The 25,907-nt window shown below is 55.8% G+C and overlaps 1 protein-coding gene across 50 annotated transcripts in view; it reads left to right on the forward strand.

The window, feature by feature from the left end:
* Positions 1–14,952, forward strand: part of ARHGEF10L (Rho guanine nucleotide exchange factor 10 like) — a 165,342-nt gene extending 150,390 nt beyond the window's left edge. For all 50 annotated transcript variants that reach the window (XM_084963055.1, XM_084963031.1, XM_084963044.1 and 47 more), the window contains 3 exons: positions 5,326–5,500; positions 12,519–12,641; positions 13,884–14,952. In XM_084963055.1, coding sequence (XP_084819181.1) covers positions 5,326–5,500; positions 12,519–12,641; positions 13,884–14,422 — 837 coding nt within the window. In that variant the 3' untranslated portion in view covers positions 14,423–14,952. The remainder of the gene's footprint in view (positions 1–5,325; positions 5,501–12,518; positions 12,642–13,883) is intronic.
* The last annotated feature ends 10,955 nt before the right edge of the window (positions 14,953–25,907 follow it).

The raw sequence follows: 25,907 nt of genomic DNA on the forward strand, positions 1-25,907 counted from the left end.
GGAGAAGAGCAGAGCTTGATGAGCAGGCAGCCTCCCTGGCCATGAATTCTGAGCTCCTCTCTGGGCTTCCCCACCGCCCCGCGTTTGGAAAGCAAAATGAGGTACATGCTTGTTCGCGCCAAGCACAGCGGCAACAAGGGGTGGTAGTCATCGCCTCCTGCTCCCTCGGCCCCCCTAGGGGACCCACGGTGCCAGGCGCCACCTGCCCCTACTGTGCCTGCCCATGAGGCCCTGCTAGGCATCCCAGACCCAGCTTCCCCAGCAGGCTCCCGGCATGGGAGGGGGAGGGCGGGGCTGGCACTGCCATTTTCATACCTCTGCCTGCCATCTCCCCCACCTGCCTTGCCATTGGACTTGGCAGGTTTGCACAGGCCTTGGGTAAAGCCTTTTGGGCCTGGAGACAGACGTGTTCTGCCTCTGGAGAAATGAGCCTGGATTTCCGCTGCCGACTTCTCTTTTAATTAGATTCTGACAGTAGGGCGCATTGGCTGCAGATTTCAGGTGCAGCCTTCCACCGGCCCAGGCCTCTCGGGGGCAGTGTGGTTTGGCTTTTTCGGAGGCACGAAATGCTTCTGACCTTCCCTCCGGAGAGAACAGGAGTCTTGCTGCACACGTGTGAGCACGCACATGCCTTGCTGTTGGGGTGTGTGTGTGTGTGCGCATGCGTGTGCACGGTCATGTGCAAGTACACGCATGCTGGTTTTTGGAAAAGTCTGCAGCCAGAGCCTGCCAGGTGCCCCAGCCCTTTTGCCCTCTGCTCGGCGGTGGCACATGGGACGTGAGGTCCGGGCTCCATGGCTTCTGTGTGATTGGGTTTGTGGTTCCTTGGCTGGGCTTCCCAGCAAGACCCCTCGGGCCGTGTCCTGTTTGAACCTCGTGCTCTGCCTGGGTCTGGGCCTTCGGGACAGCTGGGGACAGGCTGGTAGGGAAGGTCACCCCCCCCCAAGTGTCTCTTTCCTTGAAGGAGAGCTTCTCTCAAGAAAAGACCTGCAGGAGTTCCGTCGTGGCGCAGCAGAAACAAATCTGACTAGGAACCATGAGGTTGCTGGTTCGATCCCCGGCCTTGCTCAGTGGGTTAAGGATCTGGTGTTGCCATGAGCTGTAGTGTAGGTCGCAGAGGCTGCTTGGATCCCACGTGGCTGTGGCTCTGGTGTAGACCGGCGGCTACAGCTTTGATTTGACCCCTAGCCTGGGAACCTCCATATGCTGCTGGGGGTGGCCCTAAAAAGACAAAAAAAAAAAAAAAAAAAAAAACACGAAAAAGTAAAAGAAAGAGGGAGGGAGGAAGGAAGGAAAAGAAAAGATAAGATCTATAGGCTAGCACTGCCTGTGGGCGCAGACTGGGAAGTGACAGGCCAGAGATGGGGACCTTCCAGCCCTCACCCTGCACTGCACAGACGCAGCCTGGCTTTGTGGAGGCTGTGAGGAGGCCCGGCCTCCCACCATGTCCCAGGGGCGCCCAGGCCTTCGCTGGGACAGGGGTGGATGCTCAGGAAAGGGACACAGAGACAACCCCATCGGAGGCCCCCCTCTGAGCCCCCAATCTGGGGGAGGGGATGGCTCCCTGCCCTCCCTCCGAGTGCTCAGCCTGTTTCAGGACCCCCAGTAAGCTGCCTGGTGGGACCCTGCCTCCTGAGAGCAGCCCGGCGCTCCTCCTCTGGGACCCTCCACTTCCCTGTGCCCCCGCACCGCCCCCCGCAGCCCCGTCAAGTCACCTCACCAGGGCCACAGAGCTCAGCCATCAGGGACTGGCTCAGAAAAAGCCATTTCATTGCCCATCTTATAGTCTTGGCCCGCATTCTGACCAGGAATGAGAACTGAATTCACAGGCTTGGCTCCCTCTCGCTCCCCATGGAGTACTCTCTGCCCCCAGCTTTATCTCCGGGGGACCTCCGGTGATTTGAACCAGGATGGAGTTGGGGCAGAGGCTGGGGCTGGGGTGACTCTTGCAAAAGAAATGAGTCCCTTTATTGCCATTTCTCACTTGCTAAGCCCACACGAGGCCCAGAATTCCAGCTTGCTGCCACTCAGTTCTCGAACTGAACTGCTTTCGAAGGTAAACCAATAAGTAAACTATAGCATAGGGAACTCCACCCAATACTCTGTGATGATCTGCATGGGCAATGAATCTGAAAAAGAATGGCTATGCGTATACATGTAGCTGAATCACTTTGTTGTACAGCAGAAATGATCACAACGTTGTAAATCAGCTATATTTCAATAAAACTTACCAAAAAATACCCCCCCAAAAGCACCAAAAAAAAAAAAAAAAAGGCAACAAACAAACAATAATGTCACCCTGAACTTGTCACTTACTGGCTCAGCCCCCTCCCACACTTGAATGCAATATAAACTCTTCGCCCTGGACATCAGGGCTGCCTGGTGTGACCTGACCCCTGGCCGCCCCTCCCTCTCTGTCTTGCTACTGTGTTCCCTACACTGACTTTCTTTCTGTTTCTCAAACGTGGTGTGTTCACTCCTGCCCCAGGGCCTTTACACTTGTGGTGCCCTTTGCCTGGACCACTCTCCCACTCCCCCAGCCCATATCCCAGAGCTGAGTCCCTCACGTGTTTAATGTCTCTGACAAATGTTACCTCCTAGAGAGACGTTCCCTGGCCACCCAATCTTAATGGCTCCCAGCATTTTTTCTGTGAAGCGGTTCTCATTATTGGGGGTGAACTTTATTTGTTTTAACTGTGTGGGCCCCTTAGTTGCCTTGTTCATCCCTCTCTTCCCAGCACCTCGACCCATGCCAGGCGTGTAGTAGGGGCTCAAGAACATCTGTGGGATGAGTGAGGCTGGATTAGGAACAGGGTTTGTGCTAAGCTGTCCCTCACCCAGGCCCCTGTAGCCCTCATGGCAACCTCTGCCTACAAATGGGGAGACTGAGGCCCAGATCTGGGCAGTTATCAAGGAAATAAGATTTAAAAGCAGGTCTGATTTGGAGTTCCCCATCGTGGCTCAGTGATTAACGAATCCGACTAGGAACCATGAGGTTGCGGGTTTGATCCCTGACCTTGCTCAATGGGTTGAGGATCCGGCGTTGCCATGAGCTGTGGTGTAGGTCACAGACGCAGCTTGGATCCCGAGTTGCTGTGGCTGTGGCTTAGGCCGGCAGCTACAGCTCTGATTCAACCCCTAGCCTGGGAACTTCCATATGCCGAAGGAGAGGCCCCAGAAAAGGCAAAAAGACAAAAAGACAAAAAAAAAAAGAGGAAAAAACCAGGAGGCTGAAAGGAAGGAAAGTCACCAGGTCCTGCTCTGGAGTCATCTTCAGTGTATAAGGGGTTTGCTCCTCCTGCCCCTTCTTCCTCCCCCAGTTTTGGATGTGGCCTTTTGTTTTTCTTTTTTTCTTTCTTTTTTTTTTTTTTAATTTTTTTTTACAGCTGCACCTGCAGCATGTGGAAATTCCCAGGCCAGGGCTTGAATCGGAGCTGCAGGTGCCGGCCTAGGCCACAGCCACAGCAACGCCGGATCCTTAACCTTAACCGACTGAGCAAGGCCAGGGATCGAACCAGTGTCCCGATGGATACTAGTCAGGTTCTTAACCCGCTGAGCCACAGTGGGAACTCGTTTTTGTTTCTTTTTGCAGTGACTGCTATAACATTCCCATTTTTCCGTGTTCATCACACAGTCTCTGTAAACATGCTTTTGAAGAGATGAAGAGAGCAGTCCTTGAATGGATACAGCAGAGCTACCCGCCCACGCCCAGTGGTGGGCATCTACCTAGCTGGGGTGCTGGAGTTGTCAGCGTCTGAAACAATTCCATGTCGGAGCTGGAATGCCAGCATCCGTCCAGTCGCTCTTTGCCCAAGTTTTCCTGTGTGCTGGGCCCTGTGCCCAGCAGGGGGCACGTGGAAGGGCCTGAGGCTCAGCGTCTGACACTGGGAGCTCGGGGAGCAGCACGGGAGGCAATTGAGCAGGGCCGGCGGGGAGGAGGTGGTCTCTGGACTGGAATGTGGGGGCAGGAGGGAGTGGCTGAAGCAAGGGCTGCTGGGGGCTTCATGGATGCTGAGTGTTGGGACATTGAAACGCTGCTTCCGGCGGGGGTGGTGGGGGGGAACGGCACGGCAGTGGGTGGTGCAGACATGGTGAGGGCAGAGGTGTGGCCACGTGGTGACCCCTGAGCATCCTTCAGGCCTGGGCTTTTGGTTGGCCTGGGGTATAGGGAGCCCGCCGGGAAAGGTGGGAGTTGGGACAGAACTGGGGGGCCTAGAATGCTGAGCTAGGGAACCTAGACTGTCCTGCAGTGAGTGGATGGGAAGCCTGATGGTTATCACCTCTCTCTCTAAGAAGGTTTTTTAATTTTTTATTTTGTATTAGTACTAGGTAGTTTATTTTTAATTTATTTTTTATTAAAGTATAGTTGATTTATTTATTTTTTTCTAAAGATTAAACTTATACCTATTAAAAAAATCAAATAGTACGGATGGTTTATCTGGAAAGGCCTTTACCATGCCCCATCTCTACTAATCCTGCTTCCTGGAAGAAAATACTTTTACCTGTTCTGTTTTTGGGTTTTGTTTTGTTTTGTTTTGTTTTTTTCTTTTTCTTTTTGGCTTTTTAGGGCCACACCCGTGGCATATGGAAGTTCCCAGGCTAGGGGTTGGATCGGAGCTATAGCTGCTGGCTTACACCACAGCCACTCGGGATCCAAGCTGTGTCTGCGACCTATACCACAGTTCACAGCAACACCGGATCCTTAACTCACTGAGTGAGGCCAGGGATCGAACCCACATCCTAATGGATGCTGGTTGGATTTGTTAACCGCTGAGCCACGAAGGGAACTCCCCACCTGTTCTGTTTTTAATCCACCGGACGCTTTGCTCATGGCTCTAGTTGTCATCTCTGCTGTTTCTGGATTTATCCATTTGGGGGCATTAGGTGTCGTCTTCCTGTGGCGAAGACAAGGTCTTGTCTCACACCCCCCGCCTCCCTTCCTGACAGCTCTCTTGGTGCTTTCGCCCCTTAGATCATATACGTAAGATGCCGCCTCCTTTTCCATAGACGTTCTGCAGCTCTGTCCCTCGTGTCAGTGTCACGCTAGAGCCCGCTGTGCGCTTGTCTGTCCTCGATCGATCCTTGGTCAGTGCTGTCACTTGGGTAGCCTGAGATCAGCCACAGAAGAATTTACATCACAGGAGACAGGAACCCACCAGACACAAGCCAGGATGGCGCCCCCCACTGGCTGTTTAAAGCTTTACCAGCCCACCACTGCTGGGCTTCTGAGGTTTCCTTCCAGTTCTGACCCGGGTTCTGGCGAGGCCGGGTTAGCTCGTCCCGCGGAGGCTCGGCTGGCACTGACCGCCCCCTCCTGTGCCGCAGCAAAGCTTCGAGGCGCACCAGGACGAGGCCGTGAGCGTGACCCACATGGTGAAGGCGGGCAGCGGCGTCTGGATGGCCTTCTCCTCCGGCTCCTCCATCCGCCTCTTCCACACGGAGACGCTGGAGCACCTGCAGGAGATCAACATCGCCACCAGGACCACCTTCCTGCTGCCAGGTGAGGCTGCTGCAGGGCCCTGGGCCCTCTGTCCTGGGGCTGTGGAAGGCGGGAGGGAGGGAGTGGACCTTCCTGGAGCCGCTTCCACGGCCGGGGGGCCAGCCCAGCCCATCTCATCAACCCTCACGGCAGCCTTCCGTCCACCTTGAAACCCAGGCTTCCCAGAGGGGAAGTGGCAGGCTTGGGATTTGAACCCCGGCCTGTCCTTCCAAAACCCTTCCGGCTGTCATCCTGTGCTCCCTCTCCCTGCTGCACGCACGGCCGGCCATGCTCTGAGCTCAGTGGATTCCCCCAAGCCAGGTGGCTAAGAAGCCCCGCTGAGTGGGAACCCAGGCCCCCCTGGGACTGGCACTCCTCAGGTGTACCAGAGCCCCAGTTTTGCCTTAAATTATCTTCAGAATAAGGCAAAAGGAAAGAGAGAAGGCCAACTAAGGGTCTCCTTCCTTAGAAAGGCAGGAGTTCCCGTTGTGGTGCAGCGGAAACAAACTCGACTAGTATCCATGAGGAGGCGGGTTCGATTCCTGGCCTTGCTCAGTGGGTTGAGGGTCTGGGGTTGGCGCGAGCTGCAGTGTAGTCTTAGGTTGCCTCTTGGTTTGTCAGGGTTTGGGGGCAGAGGGAGGTGCAAGGCCTGGAACATCCTCCCCCCGGGGGCCATGCTTCCTCCTGCAGAGCTGTTTATGAGACCCAAGAGAGGAGTGAGATCTGAGCTCGCTGGCACCTCGCCCGCCCAGTGTCTGCCCGAGGCCTTGACTCCAGGCATCTCCCTTACCATCTGCTGTCCCAGTGGCTGCGCAGATCCCTGAGGGCTGTGCTGGAGGGAGCCTGGGCAGACACCTGCTCGGGGCTCGCCCCTACTGCCAGCTGGCTTTAGAGCAGCCCTCGGGGCCAGCAGGCCTGGGCTTGCCACCCCCCCACCCCACCAGACAGACTGACCTGGGGCTGGTCTGGGAGGATGCAGAGACTCTGCCCAGTCCAAACGCAGCAGGCTGGGCTTGGTGCAGCAGCTGGGAGAGCCGAAGGCCCCAGGGAAACACAGCAGGGGTGGCCGGCTGGGCCTGGAGCTGTTACCAGGCCTCGACAGACGAGCTATGGCAGAGGCTGGAGGTGGCCTCATGCCGAGCGAGGGGTCTGATCTCCCTTGTCTTCTGAGATTGGTCTGAGAGCAGGCTCATTAGCCAGCACTTCAGAGGCCATGGGGGCCCCTGTCTTATCTCAGAGGCCTGGTCTCTAACTCCATGTAGGGTGCCCAGGGATCACCCTGCCTCCTGCTTCCTCCCGGCCAGCCGTGCTGGCCAGTCCATGAGGCTGCACTGGTGGCCACTGGAGATGGTGAGTGCTGGCAAGATCAGCAGCAATCGCCATCGTTTTTAGTAGCGGTTGTCCTGCCACGAGCGCTATAATGAGCTGGGTCCCAAGGGCTTTACGTACAGGCTCTCACGGTCTCCATTTTACAGACACAGAAACTGAGGTTTGTTCCACAGGGTAAAGGGGTCACACAGCAGACCAGAGGCAGGACAGGGAGTCACGTGGGGTCAGACTCAGTCCACAGTCCCACAGCGTGTAACGGGGAGGAGGTGGTTTCCGGGTGGCTGGAGTCCTGGCTTGGCCACCGTGGGATCTCGAGCAGGTCTCTGGGCCTCCTGGAGCCTCAGGTCCCTCTGTGGGACAAGAGGTGCTTCCTGGCTCGGGGCACATGCCAGGAGGCATGGGAAGACGTCTCGCCTGGACCTGGGCGAGGATAAATGCCTTCCTGACCTGCTCCTGGGGGTGGGCTAGGGTCTGGGGCGTGTATTGTGGGTCCTTCCTTGCTCCATCCTTCCCTCCCTCCCTTCCTTCTTTTTTAGCTTTGGTTTCCTTGTCTCTCCTAGTATTTAGCCATTATAGGAGGTGAATCTATTTTAACTATAGTGGAAATTTCTCTGTGTCACAGAAATATTTCCACATTTATGCTGATAGCTAAATTATTTCAAGTTAGTGGAACAATGGAAAAAATGGATAATCTTATGGGCCTTTTTCATCTTCTCAATCTGTGGGGGTGGAGGAGAGTAGAGAAAGAATCAAGTTTATGAAGCAGTCAGAGGCAGGCTTTGTAGACAGACCCGCCTGCAGGTGCAAACCCAGCAGCTCCCACCGCACAGCTCCGACCTCCGTGTGGGTTTAAAACGTGTTTTCATGTCCATTGACTGACTTGTTCTTTGCAGTTACCCTTTAAATTAGAAAGGGTATTTGTTTTTGTGAGGATGATTCCAGAACAGTTGAACAGAGGCCCCGGAGGTTAAATAACTGGCCTCAGGTCACTCTGCCGAGGAGGCCAGAGCCAGAACCTGAATCGCGGCTCTCTCTCAGCCTGAGCGGGCGCTTCCTGGCCCTTCGTTTCCCCATCTGTACCACAGGGGCCTGAGATCTGAGTTGGAGCCTGTGGGGCAGATCAGAACCCGGAGTCAGCCAGAGGCTCTGCTGGCATCCTGGCTCTGCCGCCATCCAGCTCTGTGACCCGGAGAGGTGGGCAATCTCCCCCATCCTCCATCCCCACCTTGCAGGGCAGGTGTGGGTCTCACCTGAGCCAGTGAGGATCGCGCCCCCTAGGCCCCGGCTCAGTGAGTCTCCGTACGGGCTGTTGCAGCCTGTCATCCTTTTCTTCACCACCATTCTTGCCCTTTAGGCACCGGTCCCCACCGGCCATGCATCACCCCCGCTCCCCAGTCCGTGCCCCTCCCCCCACATCAGCACAGACCGAGGCCACCTCCCTACTTGTCCGACCTCCCTGGGGCTGGGCCCTGAACATGGCGGAGTGGAGGCTGAGGTTCTTGGTACAGGGCATCCTGAAGATCCCAGGAGTTACTGCCCTGTGGCTCCTTCCCCTGCCCTGACCTTTGCTGATGAGCAGCATGGGGGCTGGCACGTCCGGAGCCCAGGAGGAGCCAGCCCCGTGGAGGGAGGCTTCTAGTCTGCCCCAGGCTGCGCCCCGGCGGAAGAACAACAGAGCAGGATTCTTAAATTCTTTATTAGAGATATTTTTAAAAGGCTTTTTTGGTATTTTTCCCCCCACACCACCAAATGAAATAATTGCCTAATTAGTAATAAATTTGTTCCTCCTCTAAGTGTGGATTTTTTTAAAGGGCCTGTTAAAAATTCATCACGCTTCCTTTTCCTGACCCCTTTCCTCCACTCGCGGCCCCGACTGGTATTAATGCATTTTTGAACCTAAACTCCCCCCTCCTCTTAACTAGACAGGTCATTAATAAAATGTTCTCCGAGAGCCGGAGCTTTTTAAAGTTGTATATCTCCAGATAGATGGCTCGGGTGAGTGGAGTGCTGCTGCATTAAGTCTCTGTGATAAAATATTTATCCACCATTAGACTTTTTCTTTTTTCTCTCGGACTATTTGTGAAGTGCCTTCGCTCTTTTCCTCGAGGCGGAGTGGGAGGAGGAAGGGCCCTGGAACGAGGTCTGCGGATGAAGTCATTTCTCAATTCCGGCATCTCTTGGGTTTCTCGCTGCCTTCCTTGCATTGGCCGGCTTTCTGCGTCCAGTGGGGGCCGAGGGGGTACAGGGGCCTCAGGAAGCAGTCTCCCGCTGGTCCCAAGGTGTCAGGGCCCAGGGAAAGGAGGTGAGGCCCAGGAGAGGAAAAATTTGCTGCTGCTCCGTCTCTTGGCTTTTATTATTTTTGTGGGTTTCTGGCTCTGATGGAGCGGATCTTACAACATTAAGAGTCCAAGTCCTTTTAAAAATCACAAACACGGTCTTAATGGCCTCCATTTATTGATTGTATACTGTGGGCTAAGAGCTGTGCTCCACTGTGTGTGTATGGAATTCTACGTGCGTATGTGTATATAGGTATGTTCATAGATGCACACTGTGTGTTATATACATTATATTTCTAATAATCGTAAAAGCAAGTGAGGAACGTGTGTTACTCCTTCCTGAACAGCGAGAGACGGCAGCTTGTTGCTTTGCGCAGCTGGTACATGACATCAGCACCCACGCCCGTATTCTCCCGTCTCCACTTTCATTCATTCATTCATCATTCTCTCATTCACTCATTTACCCACAGGTATTTTTATTTTATTTTATTTTTATTTTTGTCTTTTTAGGGCCACACCCACGGCATATGGAAGTTCCCAGGCTAGGGGTCAAATTGGAGCTTCAGCTGCCGGCCTACACCACAGCCACAGCAACACCAGATCTTTAACCCACGGAGCAAGGCCAGGGATCGAACCCGCAATCTCATGGTTCCTAGTCGGATTCGTTTCCGCTGCACCACGACGGGAACTCCGGTATTTCTTAGGAAAAAAAAAAAAATTATTGTGGTTGATTTACAAGGTTACGTAAGTTTCAGGTGTATAGCATAGTGATTCACAATTTTTAAAGGTTATACTCCATTTATAGTTATTATGAAATATTGGCTATATTCCATATGCCGTACAATATATCCTCATAACATATCTATCTCTCTATTTATTTAAATTTTATGGCCACATCCACAGCATATGGAAGTTCCCAGGCCAGGGATTGAATCCGAGCTACAGCTTGCAACCTGCACCACAGCTGCCGCAACGCCAGACCCTCTAACCCACTGCGCTGGGAATCAAACTGACACCTCCGAAGCCACTTGAGCCGATGCAGTCGGATTCTTAACCTGCTGCGCTGTGGCGGGAAATCCAGTACAGATTTATTTTATACCAAAAGCTTGTACCTTCTGATCCTCTACCCCATGCCGTTCTATGGTGGCCTAGCAGTTAAGGATCCAGCATTGTCACCGCTGTAGCTCAGGTTCAATTCCTGGGGGCGCCGGGAACTTCTGCCTGCTACAGTCACGGGCAGAAAAATAAAGTAAAATAAAAAACAATCCTCTACTTCTATCTTGCCCCTCCTCCCTTTCCTCTCCCCACTGGGAACCACTGGTGTGTCCTCTTGAGCTCATGAGGCCTTTTTGAGTGTCTGCCAGGGGCCAGGGGAATCCGCCCAGAGTTGGTAAACCGCTGCCCTTGGGGAGCTTACATTTGGGGGGGCAAACAGTGAATGAGCTAAGAGAAGAAGGGAGGAATTACAGCCCATGAGCAGAGCCACCAAGGCCGGCGACAGGAGGGAGCGCGCAGCCCGAGCCCCCCACACCTTCCAATTTCAGCAGGGCCGGGAGCACCCCCTGTGGGACTGGAGGCCGCCCTGGGGACTGGGAGCCTACACTCTCTGAACGGACGCGGGTGTGGGGAGGAGTCCTAGCCCCCCACAGCCAGATACGGCTTGTGAAACAGCCTCTGACGGACCGGCTTTTTTCCCACTGCGGGTTGCATTTCCACAGGGAATCAGCACTGTGCATGTGACTTGCTGCATTCGCGTCACGTCGCCCGACTCATCTCTCCCACTGCCTGCTGACAGCTCCACTTGGGTGTCTAGTGTGCCTCTCACACACCATCCAGTATTGAACCTGGGCCTCCGCCCCAAGCCCGCTCCTCCCCGAGCTGGGTCCGAGGCACTGCCACGCACCCAGCTGCTGGGGACAGAACCTCGGAGTTGTCCCTGATGCCCCTCCTCTCCCCTCCCACTCCCGTCTGTCAGCACTTCTGTCTCCAGTGCGTTGCTTTTCACTATCTCCCTGCTGCCGCCGCTCCTCTGCAGTCGGGGTTGGCCCCTCTGTTGTAAGCCCTCTGGGGGTGCTGATGCATGCCCAGCTGAAGAACCCCTGTTCTAAGCATCACTGCACATGTCATTGGCATGACTTTGAACTGCTCGCAGCGGGCGGAAGGACTCAGGCCAGAAGCGAGACAGCCCTTTGGAAGGGCAGGGGTGGCCTCCAGCCCCTCTCTCGCGCCCATTCCCATGGATCTGAATTGTTAGCGGCAGAACAGCAGCAACACAGCAGGCGGCACCCACCTGCGTGTGTCATGTGCCAGGCACCGGCTTGTGTGATTTACACTCGTTGGCTAGTTGAATCTTCAGGACACGGCTGTGAGGTATCATCACGGTCACCTTTTGCCAGTCAGGGAGCTGTGGCACAGAGAGGTTTAGTTTCTGGCCCTGGGACATGTAGCCAGGAAGTAGCAGAACCAGGGTTTGAACCCAGCACCTGGCCCCACAGCCCTGCTCCCAGCCACGTGCTGTGCAGCCTCCCCCCGGTGAAGAGCAGAGGGACCGGCCTTCCCTGCTCTGGCTGTTCTTGCTAAAAGGAAGAGACAGGCCAGGAGTAGCCAAACAGGAATTAATCTGGGGAGTTCCCACTGTGGCGCGATGGGATCGATGGGATGCAGGTTCAATCCCCGGCCCGGCACAGTGGATTAAGGGTCTGGCGTTGATGCAGCTGTGGCACAGGTCCTAACTGTGGCTCAGAACTGATTCCTGGCCTGGGAACTCCATGTGCCACAGGGCGGCCAAAAAAGAAAAAGGAAAAGAAAAAGAATTAGTTGGGGCTGACATAAGAAACATGCTGCTTCCTGGGACTGAGTGCCCGTTGTACTGTTAGTCCTGGGACTGCAGGGTGTGGTGTGACCTTGTTGGGGGAAGGGCCCATGTGGGCAAGATGTCAGGCCCAGGCTGGAAACTGAGGGGTGGTGACAAACAGCCAGCTCGCCTGGACCCTTCCCCATGCACCCCATTTACACCTTCTGCTCCACCCTCAGACCCCCACCTTCCCAGGCCTTGCTCACCACCCCCACCTGGCCACGGTGTCCCTGCCATGGGGGGCCCTTAGTCTGCACCTTGTGCCAGATAAGCCAGCCACTGCATTGAGAGCCCACGTGGGCCAGCACTGTGGCCTCCCCTCATTGCAGCTCAAGGCAGCCCCGCTTTACACAGGAGGAAACTGGGGCTGGGCTGGGGAAGCACTTGTCTGGGGCGTCCAGGGGCCAGACCCCAGCCAGGTCAGTGTCCCGAGCCCCACGTCTTAAGCACAGCCCCAGCGGGCTTCTTGCTTGTCTCAGGACAGGAGCCCAAACCGTGCCGTTTTCTCACCTTGTGGGGCCCCCCATCCACGGCCATCTCCCAAGAGGCTGTTCTGTTCATTCTGGCTTCTCTCCTGCAGGCCAGAAGCACCTGTGTATCACCAGCCTCCTGATCTGCCAGGGTCTGCTCTGGGTGGGCACCGACCAGGGTGTCATTGTCCTGCTGCCTGTGCCTCGGCTGGAGGGCATCCCTAAGATCACAGGTGAGGCTCTAGGAGCTACCCTCTCAGGGCCCGGGAAGTCGACTGCAGGTGGCCGGGGGTGGGGGAGAGGACTCTTGGGCCCAGATGTTTGCACTCTCTTCTGTTATGGGGCAGGGGGTCTGTTTTCCAATGTCCTCTGTCACTGCACGTGGCACTGTGGCTCAGTGGAATTGAATCACCCTGGCCCCACAGTTTCCTTCTGAGTCTCAGTGCCCCAACCCGGCCCTGGGCACAGGAGGCACACTGACCCAAAGGTTTGAGGACTGGCTGGAACACCTGACTAATGGCAGAGGCTCTGCTGGGCCCCTTCTGCTCCCACCCCACAGTGGCTTCAGAGTGTCCAGGCTCCAGAAATAGAAATGACCAAGGGCTCCTGGGGGTGGCATCCATGTGCAGCTGTGTGGCATGGATTAGAAGAAAGGCTGTCCTGACTGTGGCACTGGGGTCCAGGATCAGGGAAGACCCCAAAGCTCTGGGCCCCTTTCCACCTCCTGCCCTGAGAGTGATCACAAAGTGGCCTCTTCCAGCTGCTGCCAGAGGGCAGAAGTGAGTGGAGAGGGAGGAAGAAGCCCAGCAGGAGATCAGGCCCAGGTGGATCCAGCCTCTCTGCCAAAGAAGACACCCTTGCTGAATTGCAAGATCTCCCATTTCCATCATTTTATCACATTGGTCCATTTGTTTATCCCAGGCCCGGGCCTGGGGTTGCAGAGATGCACTAGGCAGAGACCCTGCCCCCAAATCTTACAGTCTGTTAGAAGCAGCTTGTAACCTAGGGGGCAGGTGCCATGACAACAGGTGTCCTGGAGTCTGCGAGGCCCAGGGACGGGAGTGATCATCTCTCCGTGGGTGACTGCAAGAAGCTACCCTGGGGAGGAGCTGAGCTGAGCTTCAAGGCTGATTGTAGAGTCAGGTGAATGGGGAGGGCTCTCTAGGCAGGGGCCGTGGCTTGGGCAAAGGCCTGGACCCGTGAGGATGGCAGGGAGCTGCAGGTGCTTCCACACCGAGGTTCCTCATGTGGTTTATAAAGTCACTGTGTTCCCTGCTCCACTCCTTCAAGAAAGTGGCCGTGGAGCATGGAGGACCTTCCCCTCTGGACCCATGGCCTCCTGGAAAGGTGCCACCATAGATCGCAGTAACCAAAAAATCCCCACAGCAAAACCAGGAAGTTCTCTAAGATGCCCGTTGAGTGCATCCCTTAAAACTCTGGGCCTTTGGCCCCTTCTCTCTGTCCACTTCCTGCAGGGAAAGGCATGGTCTCACTCAATGGTCACTGTGGGCCTGTGGCCTTCCTGGCCGTGGCCACCAGCATCTTGGCCCCCGACATCCTGCGGAGTGACCAGGAGGAGGCAGAGGGGCCACAGGCCGAGGAGGACAAGCTGGATGGACAGGCTCACGAGCCAGCGCCCGTCCCTGCGAGCCACGTGGGCCGAGAGCTGACCCGCAAGAAGGGCATCCTTCTGCAGTACCGCCTGCGCTCCACCGCCCACCTCCCGGGCCCGCTGCTCTCTGTGCGGGAGCCGGAGCCCATGGACGGCTCGGCCCTGGAGCACAGCGAGGAGGACGGCTCCATCTACGAGATGGCCGATGACCCCGACATCTGGGTGCGCAGCCGGCCCTGTGCCCGCGACGCCCACCGCAAGGAAATCTGCTCAGTGGCCATCATCTCCGGAGGCCAGGGCTACCGCAACTTTGGCAGTGCCCCGGGCGGCAGCGGAAAGCCGGCCCTGTGTGGGGAGACGGACAGCGCTCTTCTCATCTGGCAGGTGCCCTTGATGCTATAGCCGCCGCCCCGGCCGCACTCGGCCGCCGTTGTGCCCGGCCCTCGGCCTGCTGTGGGCCCTTCCAGCCGTTCAGGGTCCCCAGGGAGCACTGAGTGGCATCGCCTCCCAGGGGCCTGCACGGGGCCATGCAGACCAGCCTGGGTCTCCAGTAACTACCTGAGTGGAGCAGAGGAAAACCTCTTCCATTTTTAAGGAAAAGAAAAAAATAGTTCAGAGTGTTTAGGGGAGTGGTTTGGGTTTAGGGCACGGGAGGACACTCTGGAGGAAGTGGCTTTCTTTTTAAATGCAAAAAACACAAAACCTCACAACTGCCTGGCAAGCCCAGCACCTCTCGTCCGGGCCCGAGCGGGGCTCATGGGCAGCCACGCAGCCCTCCCGGAAGGGCGCATGCGTGTGAGTGTCTGCGAGCGTGTGGGCCGGCGTGTGAATATATAAATACGTACATATGGTGTATATTATATGTGTATAAATAAAGTCTGTACATATTGGAGCTCTGGGAGATGCTGGAATAAAAGGCAAGAATGACGTCAGACCTTGGAATGAGGGGTTTTTTGGTGCGAGGTGTGACAGAGGAAGAGACAGTGCAGCCGTCACTGGATGGGGTCGTTCAGGAACCGGCGGGAAGGATCCAGGCCGGACACCGTGAGAGCAGGCCCTGGAACTGTGCTGTCCAGTGCGGTCACTGTTGGCCACACGTAGCTATTTAATTTGTTACTTAATTGAAATGAAATAGAATCACAGATTCAGTTGCTCAATCTCATTAGCCACATTTCTGGTGTGGCTTGAGGATCCCGTGGGGAGTGCTGAGTACCACATGGATACGACTGTTTCCCTCTCCCCAGAAAGTTCTTCTGCTCAAGGAGGGGCTCTTGGGAGTGTCTTCATATATATATAATTTTTGGGGGGCCATACCCATGGCATATGGAAGTTCCTAGGCCAGGGATTGAATCTAAGCCACAGCTGCGACCTACACCCCAGCTGTAGCAACAGTGGATCCTTAACCCACTGTGCCAGGCCAGGGATCGAACCCCTGCCTCAGCAGTGACCTGAGGTTCTGCAGAGACAAAGCTGGATCCTTAACCTGCTGTGCCACAAGGGCAACTCCCTTAATAGTTTTTGAAGAAGGTGTGTGGAGGCAGAGGCCTTGGCACCTATCCCACAAGCCTGGGAGGCAGACTGAAGGGCTTTGCTATGTGTGTGGGGGGGTTTCTCTGGGACTGTTGCTATGGGCAACAGAGCAGCGCAGCGAGGGGGATGAGGTCCTTGGTCTGAGGGAGCATGGGGTGAGTTTCAGTGCATGGGAGCAGAGCCCAGGCTGTGGGGGGGAGGTTGGTGGGGGCGGGAAGGGTATTGGGGGGGCACCCTGGCTCAGTCTCCATCCTTAGGTCTCTCTCAAGGTGCCTGCAGAAAATAACCCAAAACCCAAGCCCACCGCCCAGAAGGGAAGTGTTTCCTCCATTTCCCCACCCTTCCACCTCTCTGTCATCTGTCTGCGTGTCTGTCTACCCACCACCTGCCTTCCCATCTGTTCTCCCTTCCCTGCTTAGCAGTGGGAGCCCAGGATGTGGGGAGGAGGGAAGCCAAGGTGGGGGCAAACCTCTCAACCAGACCCAGGTGCAAGGTTCCGTGAGTTTCCACAGGAGGCTTCGGGAACCATGCGAAACATTTCAGGGGACATGTCCTGACCAGCTGGTGGAACCCCACCCCCGGGAGGAGTCATCCCGCATCCCCTTTCCTGCCCCTGCCCCGGGGGCGGGGGGGCTGCTATACTCAGGCACCATGCTTGTGGCTGGGGCCATGGAGGTGAGCAAGGCAGCAGCCATCCCCGGCCTCAGGAAGCGCATGGTTAAAGGGGAGGGCAGGCCAAAGCACCAGTGGGCCAGGGCTGGGGGAGGAGGTCAAGGGTGCTGCGGGGGAGGGGAAAGAGCCTCAAGGAGGGGCAGTCAGTGCATTGATTGGCTTATTCCTGGGGGGGTAGTGGTCCACCGTTAAGTCCCCAGGAGGAGGAGGGGGATGCTGTGTCCGCCCTGGACACACCAGCTACATCTGTTCTAGACGAATCCATCTCCCCTGGGCCTCAGTTTCCTGTTCGTATCAAAGGGAGACATACTCTCCTGCCCACCTTCAGTGGGAGAGGAGGGGTCTTTCTAAGGACACTCAGGAAAAAGAACGTCTTTTCATTTTCCTTGTTCAAGTTAATTACTGAATGCCCAGTCTGGGAGGGGCTCCCAGGGGTGCCTTTATCCCGTTAGCCAAATACCAGAGGCGACTTTGCCTGGGACAAATGCCAGATAAGGCTTTTCCTGGGACAGTGACTGGTCAGGAGAGGCTGCTTGGCACGACAGGCACTCTTGGGGTCTCGGATCCAGCAGCAGCTCAAGTCCGGCTCTGCCAAAGCCCCGCTGTGTCTCTTCCAGAGCAGCCTCCAGGCCTCAGTTTCCTCATTTCTACAACAGAGAGGAGAATCACCCAGGACGGATGGTAATGAGTCCATGGAAAGCGCCTGCATGCTTCTCCAGCGGCAGCTCTGTGATGATTCCTTATATCGCTGTGCCTGCCTTGTTCCAAAAGATTTGAAGCAGACTGTTCCTATTAAGGAGTCCTCCCCCCCCCACTTTTGTGCAGGAGTTGGCGTTTGTGAGCTCTGCGGGTCTATTAGATCCTAGACCCGCAGCTCGCTCAGCTGAAGGGGACCCGGGAGATGTGACGGGCCCGTGAAATCTGTCACTGAGCAAATGCCTGCCTCCGCTACTGGAGTGAAATTATCATATCAGTCAACAGCTCCTCTCTGACAACAGAGCGAGGGAGGATCAGGGGCGTCAGAAACGGCTCCCGAGATGCGTCGGAGGATGTGCCTCGCATCGGAGAGGAGGTCCTTGCTTCAGATATTGATCAGAGTAATAATAACCGTAAGCACTCCGGGTGCGCCAGCTCATTTCAGCCTCACAGCCGCGCTCTGAGTAGCTGTTCTGTTTGCCTCGTTTTGCAGGTAGGGGCTCCGAGGCTCGGAATTTAAGCAAAGTCCCAAAAAGTGCCAGGGACAAGACTGAGGTCTGTCTGCTGCCCAAGTCAGACTCAGTCACGAGGGGACTCCGCCCCCAAGAACAAAACTTTGGAGACAGACAGAGCAGAGTTCTAGCTGTGCCTCCCCACTTACTAGCTGTGTGACGTCAGGCAGGTGCCTTACCCTCTCTGTGTCTCCAGGAGGGGACAGTAAACAGTCCCTGCCTTGGGATCTGAGTGCCATTCCTTCAGGGTTTATTGAAAGCCTACGAAGTACTGATAGGGATGGAGCAGGCACAGGTGGTTGCGGAAGTCCCGATAGGAGATCTCAGATAGAGAAACCTGGGGGATGCTGGGAGACCACTGTAAGTTCAAGAAAGCACCAGGCAGCCTTGCTTGACTAGTGGAGGTGGGAGAATTAGCTCAGGTCACTGGGTGAGGGATGGGAAGAGGCCTGCATTCAGATTCAGACCAAGGGCAGGAGTTTGAGGGCCGCTGTTCAGCTGATTTGAATACACAGCTTACCAACACTAAGGAGGAGCTCTTGCTCCCTGAAAGGAAGAGGCAGGCTTTTCCCACCCTCCTCCCCTTGGAGGATAAAACTGTAGCCCACCTGGTGCTTGGGAGCGTGTCCTTTCCTGCCCTCTTGCATCTCACAAGCGTCCTACCCTAATTAATCTGTTTCTTGCCTTTCGCTCTGTCTCTCTCCGAACTCCTTCTGTGCTGAGGCATATAAAGAACCTGAGCCTTGGTGAGTCCCAACACAGGGTGAGTAATGAACTTAAAACTGTGGGTTTAAGTCCCAATCTGGCTTTAGGTTGAGTTCGAGTCCTGGCACGTGGGTTCAAGTCCCAGTCTGGGTTTTGGCTGGGTTCACGTCCCGGCATGTGGGTTCCAATTGCAGTCTGGGTCCTGGCTGGGCACAGACCGTTCATGCTGTATTTCAGTGCCAGGACCCGGGTCCAGGTGAGCACTCGCAGGCTAGTAAATAAGACACCACCACACCTGCCCCGTCCCTCCACTCCACGGTGGGGGCAGAGGGAACAGACGATAAGTAAGTAAGTAAAATGTGCCAGATGGCATCTGTGCTCTGGAGAGAAATGACTCAGAGATGGGGGGGGCAATAAAAAGTACTGAGGAGAGGGCCCCGGAGGTCTTACTAATGGGGTGACGTGTAAGCAAAGAGCCCAAGGAGGAGCAGACACGCGGCTGTAGAATATTCTGGGCAGAGGGAACAGCAAGTGCAAAGTGCTGAGACAGGAGGGTGGCTGGAGCAGAGGGAGGGAGCACAGTGGGAAGGGGTCCTGTGTGACCAGGTGGACTCTTGCCTTTTCCTTGGTGAGGCGGAAAGTTCTCTAAAGACAGAGGGATGATGCTGTCTCTCTTTGGCTTCTAAGTCACTGCTAAATTGAGGATAATGCGAGGGGGGCTGGGGGGAAGTGGGGGAGGGAGGAGACCACCCAGGAAGCTCTTGCCGCCCCTCAGGAGCAAGATGCTGGTGCCCGGGACCTCTGTGGGTGAGGTGGTGAGGGGCAGTGGTTGGAGTATTGGTGGATTCTGACGCTAGAGCCCTTGGGGTTTGCTGATAACGGGCTGGGAGGGAAAGAGGGTTGGGGTGACCCCTAGGGATCTAGCCTGAACAACAGGAAGGACAGAGCTGCCATCTATGGGGAGAGGGGATGCCAGGGAAAGATGAGGATTTGGGTTTGGGGCATGTTACGTTGGAGTTGCCGTTGGACTCAGAGCAGAAAAGCAGAGGGACAGTGATGAAGTTCGGAGCCGAAGGGACAGGTCCAGGCTGGTGGCAGGTGTGGGTCAGGCTGTTTCTCCAGGTTGCAGGGGTGGGGGTGGGGAACACGTGGGAACTGAGCACAGGGAAGGCAGGGGTGCTGGGAGGTCTGGGAGATGAACGGGATGCCCGGGGAGCCTGAGGAGCCCTAGTGTAGACAAAGGGCGAAACCAAGAGGGGCGACATCCTGAAACACCGCAAAAGTGTTGGGAGGAGGAGGGCGACCTTCTGTGTCCAGCGCTGCGGAGACAGTAGGACGAGGCCTGAGAACTGACCTGCAGTTCAGCCACGTCCCGGCCACGGGTGACCTTGACAAGAAGAATGTGGGCCGAGCAGGGGGGGGGGAACTGGTGGGAGCAGGTTCAAAGCCAAACAGGAGGTGAAGAACCAGTGGGTCTAGGGAAGAGCCAGGGGAGTGGGTCCTGGGTGAGACGGCCAGGCCCAGGGAGGCTGCGCGGTTCTTGGGCAGAGGGAGTGACAGGCACCGAAGCTCGGAGGGCCCAGAGCTTCTCAGTCCATGCGTCTTCACCCCCTGGCCCTTGCCCGAGAGGGAAAACCACGCTTTCTTCACCTCGATGAGCAGACACAGGCTATAGATAAGCCCCTTGGCAGGAGGCAGCTGTGAGCTGGACCCACCTCCCAGCTGGGATTCTGCGCAGCTGCTGAATTGGAGGGTGGGGGGTGGGTGCCATGGATCACAGGCGGCTGGCAGGCTGCTGGCTGACTCCCCCTCCCCTCCGCGTGGGTGCCCCTCCCGCTGTCCCTCTCCTGCTGTCCTTCCCCTCATTCAAGGACACTTACCACCTGGGCCATCTCAGACCGGCAGGCGCAGGCCCTTCCCTACCCGGCTGTCTCCGTCCCTCTCCCACCCTGGTGGGCACATCAGGGACACAGACCCCTGCCCGTGGCTCTCAGCCACCCTTCACCTTCCTGACTTTCTCCGGACTTGTGAGGTCTAGGGTGAGGGCTGGGAGAGCCATTTCCCTCCCCCGGAGCCCAGGCAGTGTCCATCTTCTGGCTCGTCCCCTCCAATCGGCCCCTTTTCAGACTTACTAATTAAAATGGGATTTCCCAGCATTCCCTGGTGGTCTAGTGGTTAAAGATTTGGCCATTGCTGTGGCTTGGGTTTGATTCCAGGCCTGGGAACTTCCCCATGCTGTGGATGCAGGTACCCTTCCAATTTTTTTTTTTTTTTTTAAAGTGATTCCCTGCCTGGGGAGGGCTACGCAGAGGCTGTGAAAATCTCTGTGTTTGACTTTCCCCTTGACTTTGTCCAAGGAAGTGACTTGGCCTGGGACCCACCAGAAACAGATCCTAAGAATTTTTTTTTTTCTTTTTAGTGCTACCCCTGGGGCATGTGGAGGTTCTCAGGCTGGGGGTCGAATTGGAGTTGCAGTTCCTGGCCTACACCCCAGCCATGATCACAGCCACAGCAACACGGGATCTGGGCCATGTCTGGGACCTACACCACAGCTCACGGCACCACTGGATCCTTAACCCGCTGAGTGAGGCCAGGGATCCAACCCGCATCCTCATGGATATAAGACAGGTTCTTCATCGATTAAGCCACAGTGGGAACTCCTAAGACACCTCCTTTTTTAGGGAGGTGAGGCCAGGGGACACTGAGAGGGGATGTGACGCAGGAGTGGGATGGACGCCAGAGCAGGGTGTGTTACTGAGCACGTGACCCGCGCTGGGGAGCTCGGCTGACGCACAGAGCTTCAGAGCTACCACGGCTGCGGGGTGAGGCTGCTGGGCGTTATCCTCACCTCCCATCAGTGGTGTCCCTGGCTGGGGCTTCCACAACTTCTTTCTCAGTCCTGGAGGCGGGGAGGTTCCAGCTGAAGGTGCTGGCTGATTCTGCGTCTTCCTGGCTTGCAGGCTGCCTTCCTGCTGTATCAGCGCACGATGGAGGGAGGCAGCTCTGGTGTCTCTTTTTATAAGGATGCTAATCCCATTCATGAGAGCGCCACCCTCGTGACCTAAGCACCTCCCAAAGGTCCCACCTTCAAATACCATCACTGGGTGTTAGGACCCACATTCAGCCCATAACACCTTCCCTCTCCATCTTAGCAACACACACACACACACACACACACACACACCCTCAGGAAGACGCTGACTCATCAATATTTACAAGGGATGAAGTTTTCTTGTGGCTCAGTGGGTTAAGGATCTGGTGTTGTCACTAGCAGCTTGGGTTGTTGTGGTTCTGTTTGAGTCACATGCTGCAGGTGCAGCCAAAAAATAAATTTATAAGGGATGAAAATAATCCTTGGGCTTATACCTTAAAAAAAAAATCACCCCCTTACACAACTCAGCACCTTTGCACTAGACTCACTGGGGATATGAGAGTGTCCCTGACCTCTTGGAATGTGCAGTCCAGCCAGCAGGATGCTGGTACCAAGGAGATTCAATCAAGGGAGGCTTCCTGGAGGCAGTGAGCTGTGGTGCAGCAGATGTGAGCTTTGGGGAGGGTGGCAGGTTTGGGGTGGAATCTTGGCTCTATTATGAATTTACTCTGTGGCCTTAGACAAGTGACAGCCTTCTGTGCTTCCACATCCTCAGCTGAATAAATGAGTTAATAATCCCTTCCTTGCAGGGTGGCTGTAAGGCTCCAAAGATGTCAGGTATTAGCTATTATTATCACTACTCCATCTTTGAGTCCTGCTGCTACTGCTACAAGCATTACTTCTGTGACTCTTCAGAATTACTGGAAGGGGTAGGAGATGGGGAAACGGAGGCTCAGCGGGTGCAGTAACATGCGCACAGCCCAGGGAAGGGGGCAAGGATGGTGGGCACAGGTCCGTAATCCTGGGAGGTCTGGTTATGGGAGGGACTGGGGTTGGGCTAGAGGGCCATCTGTGTTCTCACCCAAGCTCCCCTGGCCTGTTTCCAAACCCTGGGCATCAGCTCAGGGGACCTCAGCTGTCCCTCCCCGAAGCTAGAACCATGGCAGGATCCTTTTTGCCCTGTCAGAGGGGAAGCAGCCCTCCTGCCACCAACATGTTTTTTGTGACCCTATGAAAGTCCAGGCCACACGGAGACCTGTTCCTTTGTCCCATGGGAGTCGCAGAACCTCTGAAACCTGCCGGGTGCTTGCTTTGTGTAGACTGTGCCATGCGGGTGCCCGTGCGCTCATGCGGGTGGCGTCCACGCGAGGATGGAGGGTGAGCATCAGCTACAGAGCATGAGGCTGTTAACAGCACTGACCCCACCAGTCTGATGGGTGGACAGAGCCACTGACTAGAACGTCCCCAGTCTGATGGAGGAGGGGTCTTGTTCTTCGGGAGCCCCCAGTCTGATGGAGGACTCATAGCCCCTCTCACCGAATTTGAGGCAGAAGCTGCGAGTCTGATGGGGAGCCGGGCCTGCCCTAGGGAACTCTGATCCCGATGCAGGAGATGCAGCCCGACTCTTGGGGATCTGCCAGTTTCAGGGGGATGTTTCAGGGGGATGATGTTTCTTCCCAGGAGAAGTTGGGGAGACACAGCTCTGCCCGAAGGGGGTTCTCCAGTCAGAGGGTGGAGCCCCCCAGCCTGGAGCAGGAGAGGATCCCTTGCCTTGGTGAGCTCCCTGTCTGAGAGGGGAGGCAGGACCCTCCACCGTAAAGAGATCCGACAACAAGATACCCAGCAGAAACTTTCTCCCCACACAGACCTCATCACAGCGCGGCTGAACTTCTCTCAGTGCCTCATTCACACTTTCCTGGGGAAATGGCAAATAGCAGGAATGTGTAAATTGAGGAATATTAATATAATTACCTGAGCTATTTCTTGTCATCTTTTCATATCAACAGAAACCACAAACCTTTCCTGGGGGAGAAGCCTGGCCATTATGAGCTCTCTGCCCAAGGCGGACAGCTGGATCTTTCTCTGCAGGAGACAGATTCTCACAGGTGCCTGGAGCACTGGTTCTGGAAGCCAGTCGGGACAGATGGATGGGCTCTGTGGTGGAGACGGTGTCAGACCTTGAGACCGGAGAGGTGGGTTCGAGTTTTGCCTGGGTCCCTGCTTTGCGTGTTACCCATAGGTCCCTGCACCTTCGGGAAGCTGACTCTTGCCCAAGGCTAATCCAGGTGTCCTGAACCCTCATCCAGGTCCACGCACTATGTCAAGTGCATTATATGGCAGTGAATCGGCACAACCGAGGAGGTTCTGTTGTTATCCCCACTTTATAGATGACGAAACTGAGGCTCAGAGAGGTGAAGTCACTTGCTGAGGGTCACACAGCACAGAATACTCCAGGGCTGTGGCCTTAGTGCCCAGGCCCTTAACCCTGCAGTCCCTGCCACCCTCTCCTCAGCCCATTACCCAGCCCTGTCCCCTCCCTCCACTGCCTGAGGACAGAGGTGTGGGGACAGGAGCCCAAGTGCCAATGCAAGCCAGAGAGTGTTCGAGAATCTTTCGCTTCAATTTCCTGTTCTGGAACTTAGGGATAGTCATGGCACTGACCTCCTTGGCTGTTTCGAGGATGAAATGGGGGGATTCACGTAAGATACGCCGAGCAGCCCCTGGCCCACGGTGAGCCCTCGGTAACTGGAATATTATCATCTCACACGGATGCTCTGCCAGGCGTCTGTATCTGAGATGCTTCTCTCTAGACTGTTAACACCCAGGCACGTGGTGAGCCCTTAGCATCTCCTTGGGGAGGCACAGTTCTGCTTTGGCTGCCTTGGAGAATCCGGCAGCATATGCAGAAAGTTCTATGGGTCCTGCTGGCTTAGGGCACACAGACACTGGGGCCTCTCACTGAGCGCTTTCAGAAAATAAGGGCAAAGTGCAATGATCATTGTATGGTCCGACAGGCATTCTATTGTGGGCCGTTTAAGGGGTCCAGGAAAGAGATGGTTTAGGTTTGCAGAAAACATACCTGTGTTTGAGAAAGTGATACCCTGGAGTGAGGGGGCTTTGTTCATTCACGCGTGTCTATTGTGCCAGGCTCGGGGACCAGGGCAGGGAAGGAGCAGATATAGTCCCTGCCTTCCTGGAACTGAGCCCCCAGCCTCAGGGGTGACACAGGTGTGAAAAGGGAAGGTTCTTGGAGGCCCAGTGTGTAGGGGAGAGAGGGCGCTGATGGGGGGGGGGGTCTCGCCAGCCTTAGCTTCTCCTGTTGTAAGATGGGGATAACAGTTCCGTATCGCGGGCTGCTGCCCAGAGTGAGAGAGCCATGCGTGTAAGGTACTGGGCACAGGGCCTGCCCACTCTGTGGTAGCTCTTTTTAGTAGGATGATGTTACTAACAGGCCTGGCTGGTAGTGAGCACGTGGCTGTATGTGGGTGGGGAGGGGGCTGGGGGGGCATCCTCTTCCAGGGTCCCACTGGAGCCAAGGGAGACCCTGGGAGCTCAGTGGGGGGGAACTGGGCACCACTGAGGAGCTGGCCTCTTGGCAAACCCAGGGCTGGAGGCTCCTGGTCCTCAGGGTGGGGGTCAGAGGCCCAGGGTGACCAGGGATCCCTCAGCTCCGTTGCAGAAGGCCTCCGGAGTTCTTTGAGCCTGAACCTGACTCTGACTGACAGACATGATCTTTTCCCCCTGTTATTTCTGCTAAATTAGGTGACCAGGCCTTTTCCTTTGGCAAATCCAGGGACATACATTTGCATGCTATTTTGCATAAATCAGGGACTCATTTGCATCCATTTGCATGTTTCTCTGGATGTGAGGTTCAAGAGGCCCACACTCAGTGTGTGTGAAATGAAATGAGTGTGTCGAGTCCAACCCCTCTGCGCTCAGAGGGTTGGCGCTCTCTTGGGGACAGTTAGATGAAGGAAGGGCCCTGGCACCAGCTCTCTCCAGTGAGGCTCAGGACTGAGGGGCCAAGGAGAGCCTTGGGCACCTGGGTACAAAGAAGCTGAAGAAGCTGAGATGAAACCCAGCACAGAGCTTGGAACAGGTCGAGACAGTGAGGGGAGAGGGGGGCGGTGGTAGCCCTTCTAATAGGGCTTCACTATTGAGCACCTACTGTGTGCCAGGCACTGTACAGCTTCTCCACACATTAGTCCAGTTTCTCCTTAGGGGGAATAAGGTGGGTTGTTACCAACTCCATTTTAGAGATGAGAACACTGAGGTGCAGAGAGCCATTCAAGACCACAGGACTGGACTTTGGAGGCCCTGGACTCAAGTACAAGACAATCTGTTTCCAGAACCTTCTGGCTCTGATGAGGGAGAGTAAGAAAGGGCCCCCTCAGAGCTCCAGAGCTTCTCTCCCAGGGAAAGGCCCCTTCCTCCATTTCTGCATTTCACTGGACTGCCTCTTGATGATGGAACGGAGGAGTACCTGCACCTCTGGAACAGCTTGGCTTCCATGGCGACAGATGCACAACAGCCTACGCACAGGCTCCCCCAGGGAGGAGGCTGGGGTTGGGGGACCTCCCTTGAGGGTAGGAATTTGAGGCCTAGGCCCTGGTGCCAGGCCTGGTGCTGAGTGGAGCTTCCGTGCGGCTCCTGGAGTTAATTCGCAGCTGCGTGGGCCCTGGGGGCACACTTGCTGTCCATGTTTGCCCATCCTTCCTGGAGTGCATGAAAGATGCTGAAGATTCCTTGTCACTGCCCACACGGGGAAATTTTTTCCCTCCTCTTGAATCGGAGTCCACCTTTCCGCTTGACAATGGAATGTGGTGGACATGATCCTAGGCCAGTTTGGGGCCTGGCAGCTTCCACTTCCATGCTCTTGGGAGCCCTGAGATGCTCCACT

The sequence above is a fragment of the Sus scrofa genome, chromosome 6, assembly GCF_054392235.1.
Source record: "Sus scrofa isolate SSC_HxYL_T2T_F1_AM1 chromosome 6, Sscrofa_HxYL_maternal_Yorkshire_Landrace_v2.0, whole genome shotgun sequence".
NCBI classification, from domain to species: domain Eukaryota; kingdom Metazoa; phylum Chordata; class Mammalia; order Artiodactyla; family Suidae; genus Sus; species Sus scrofa.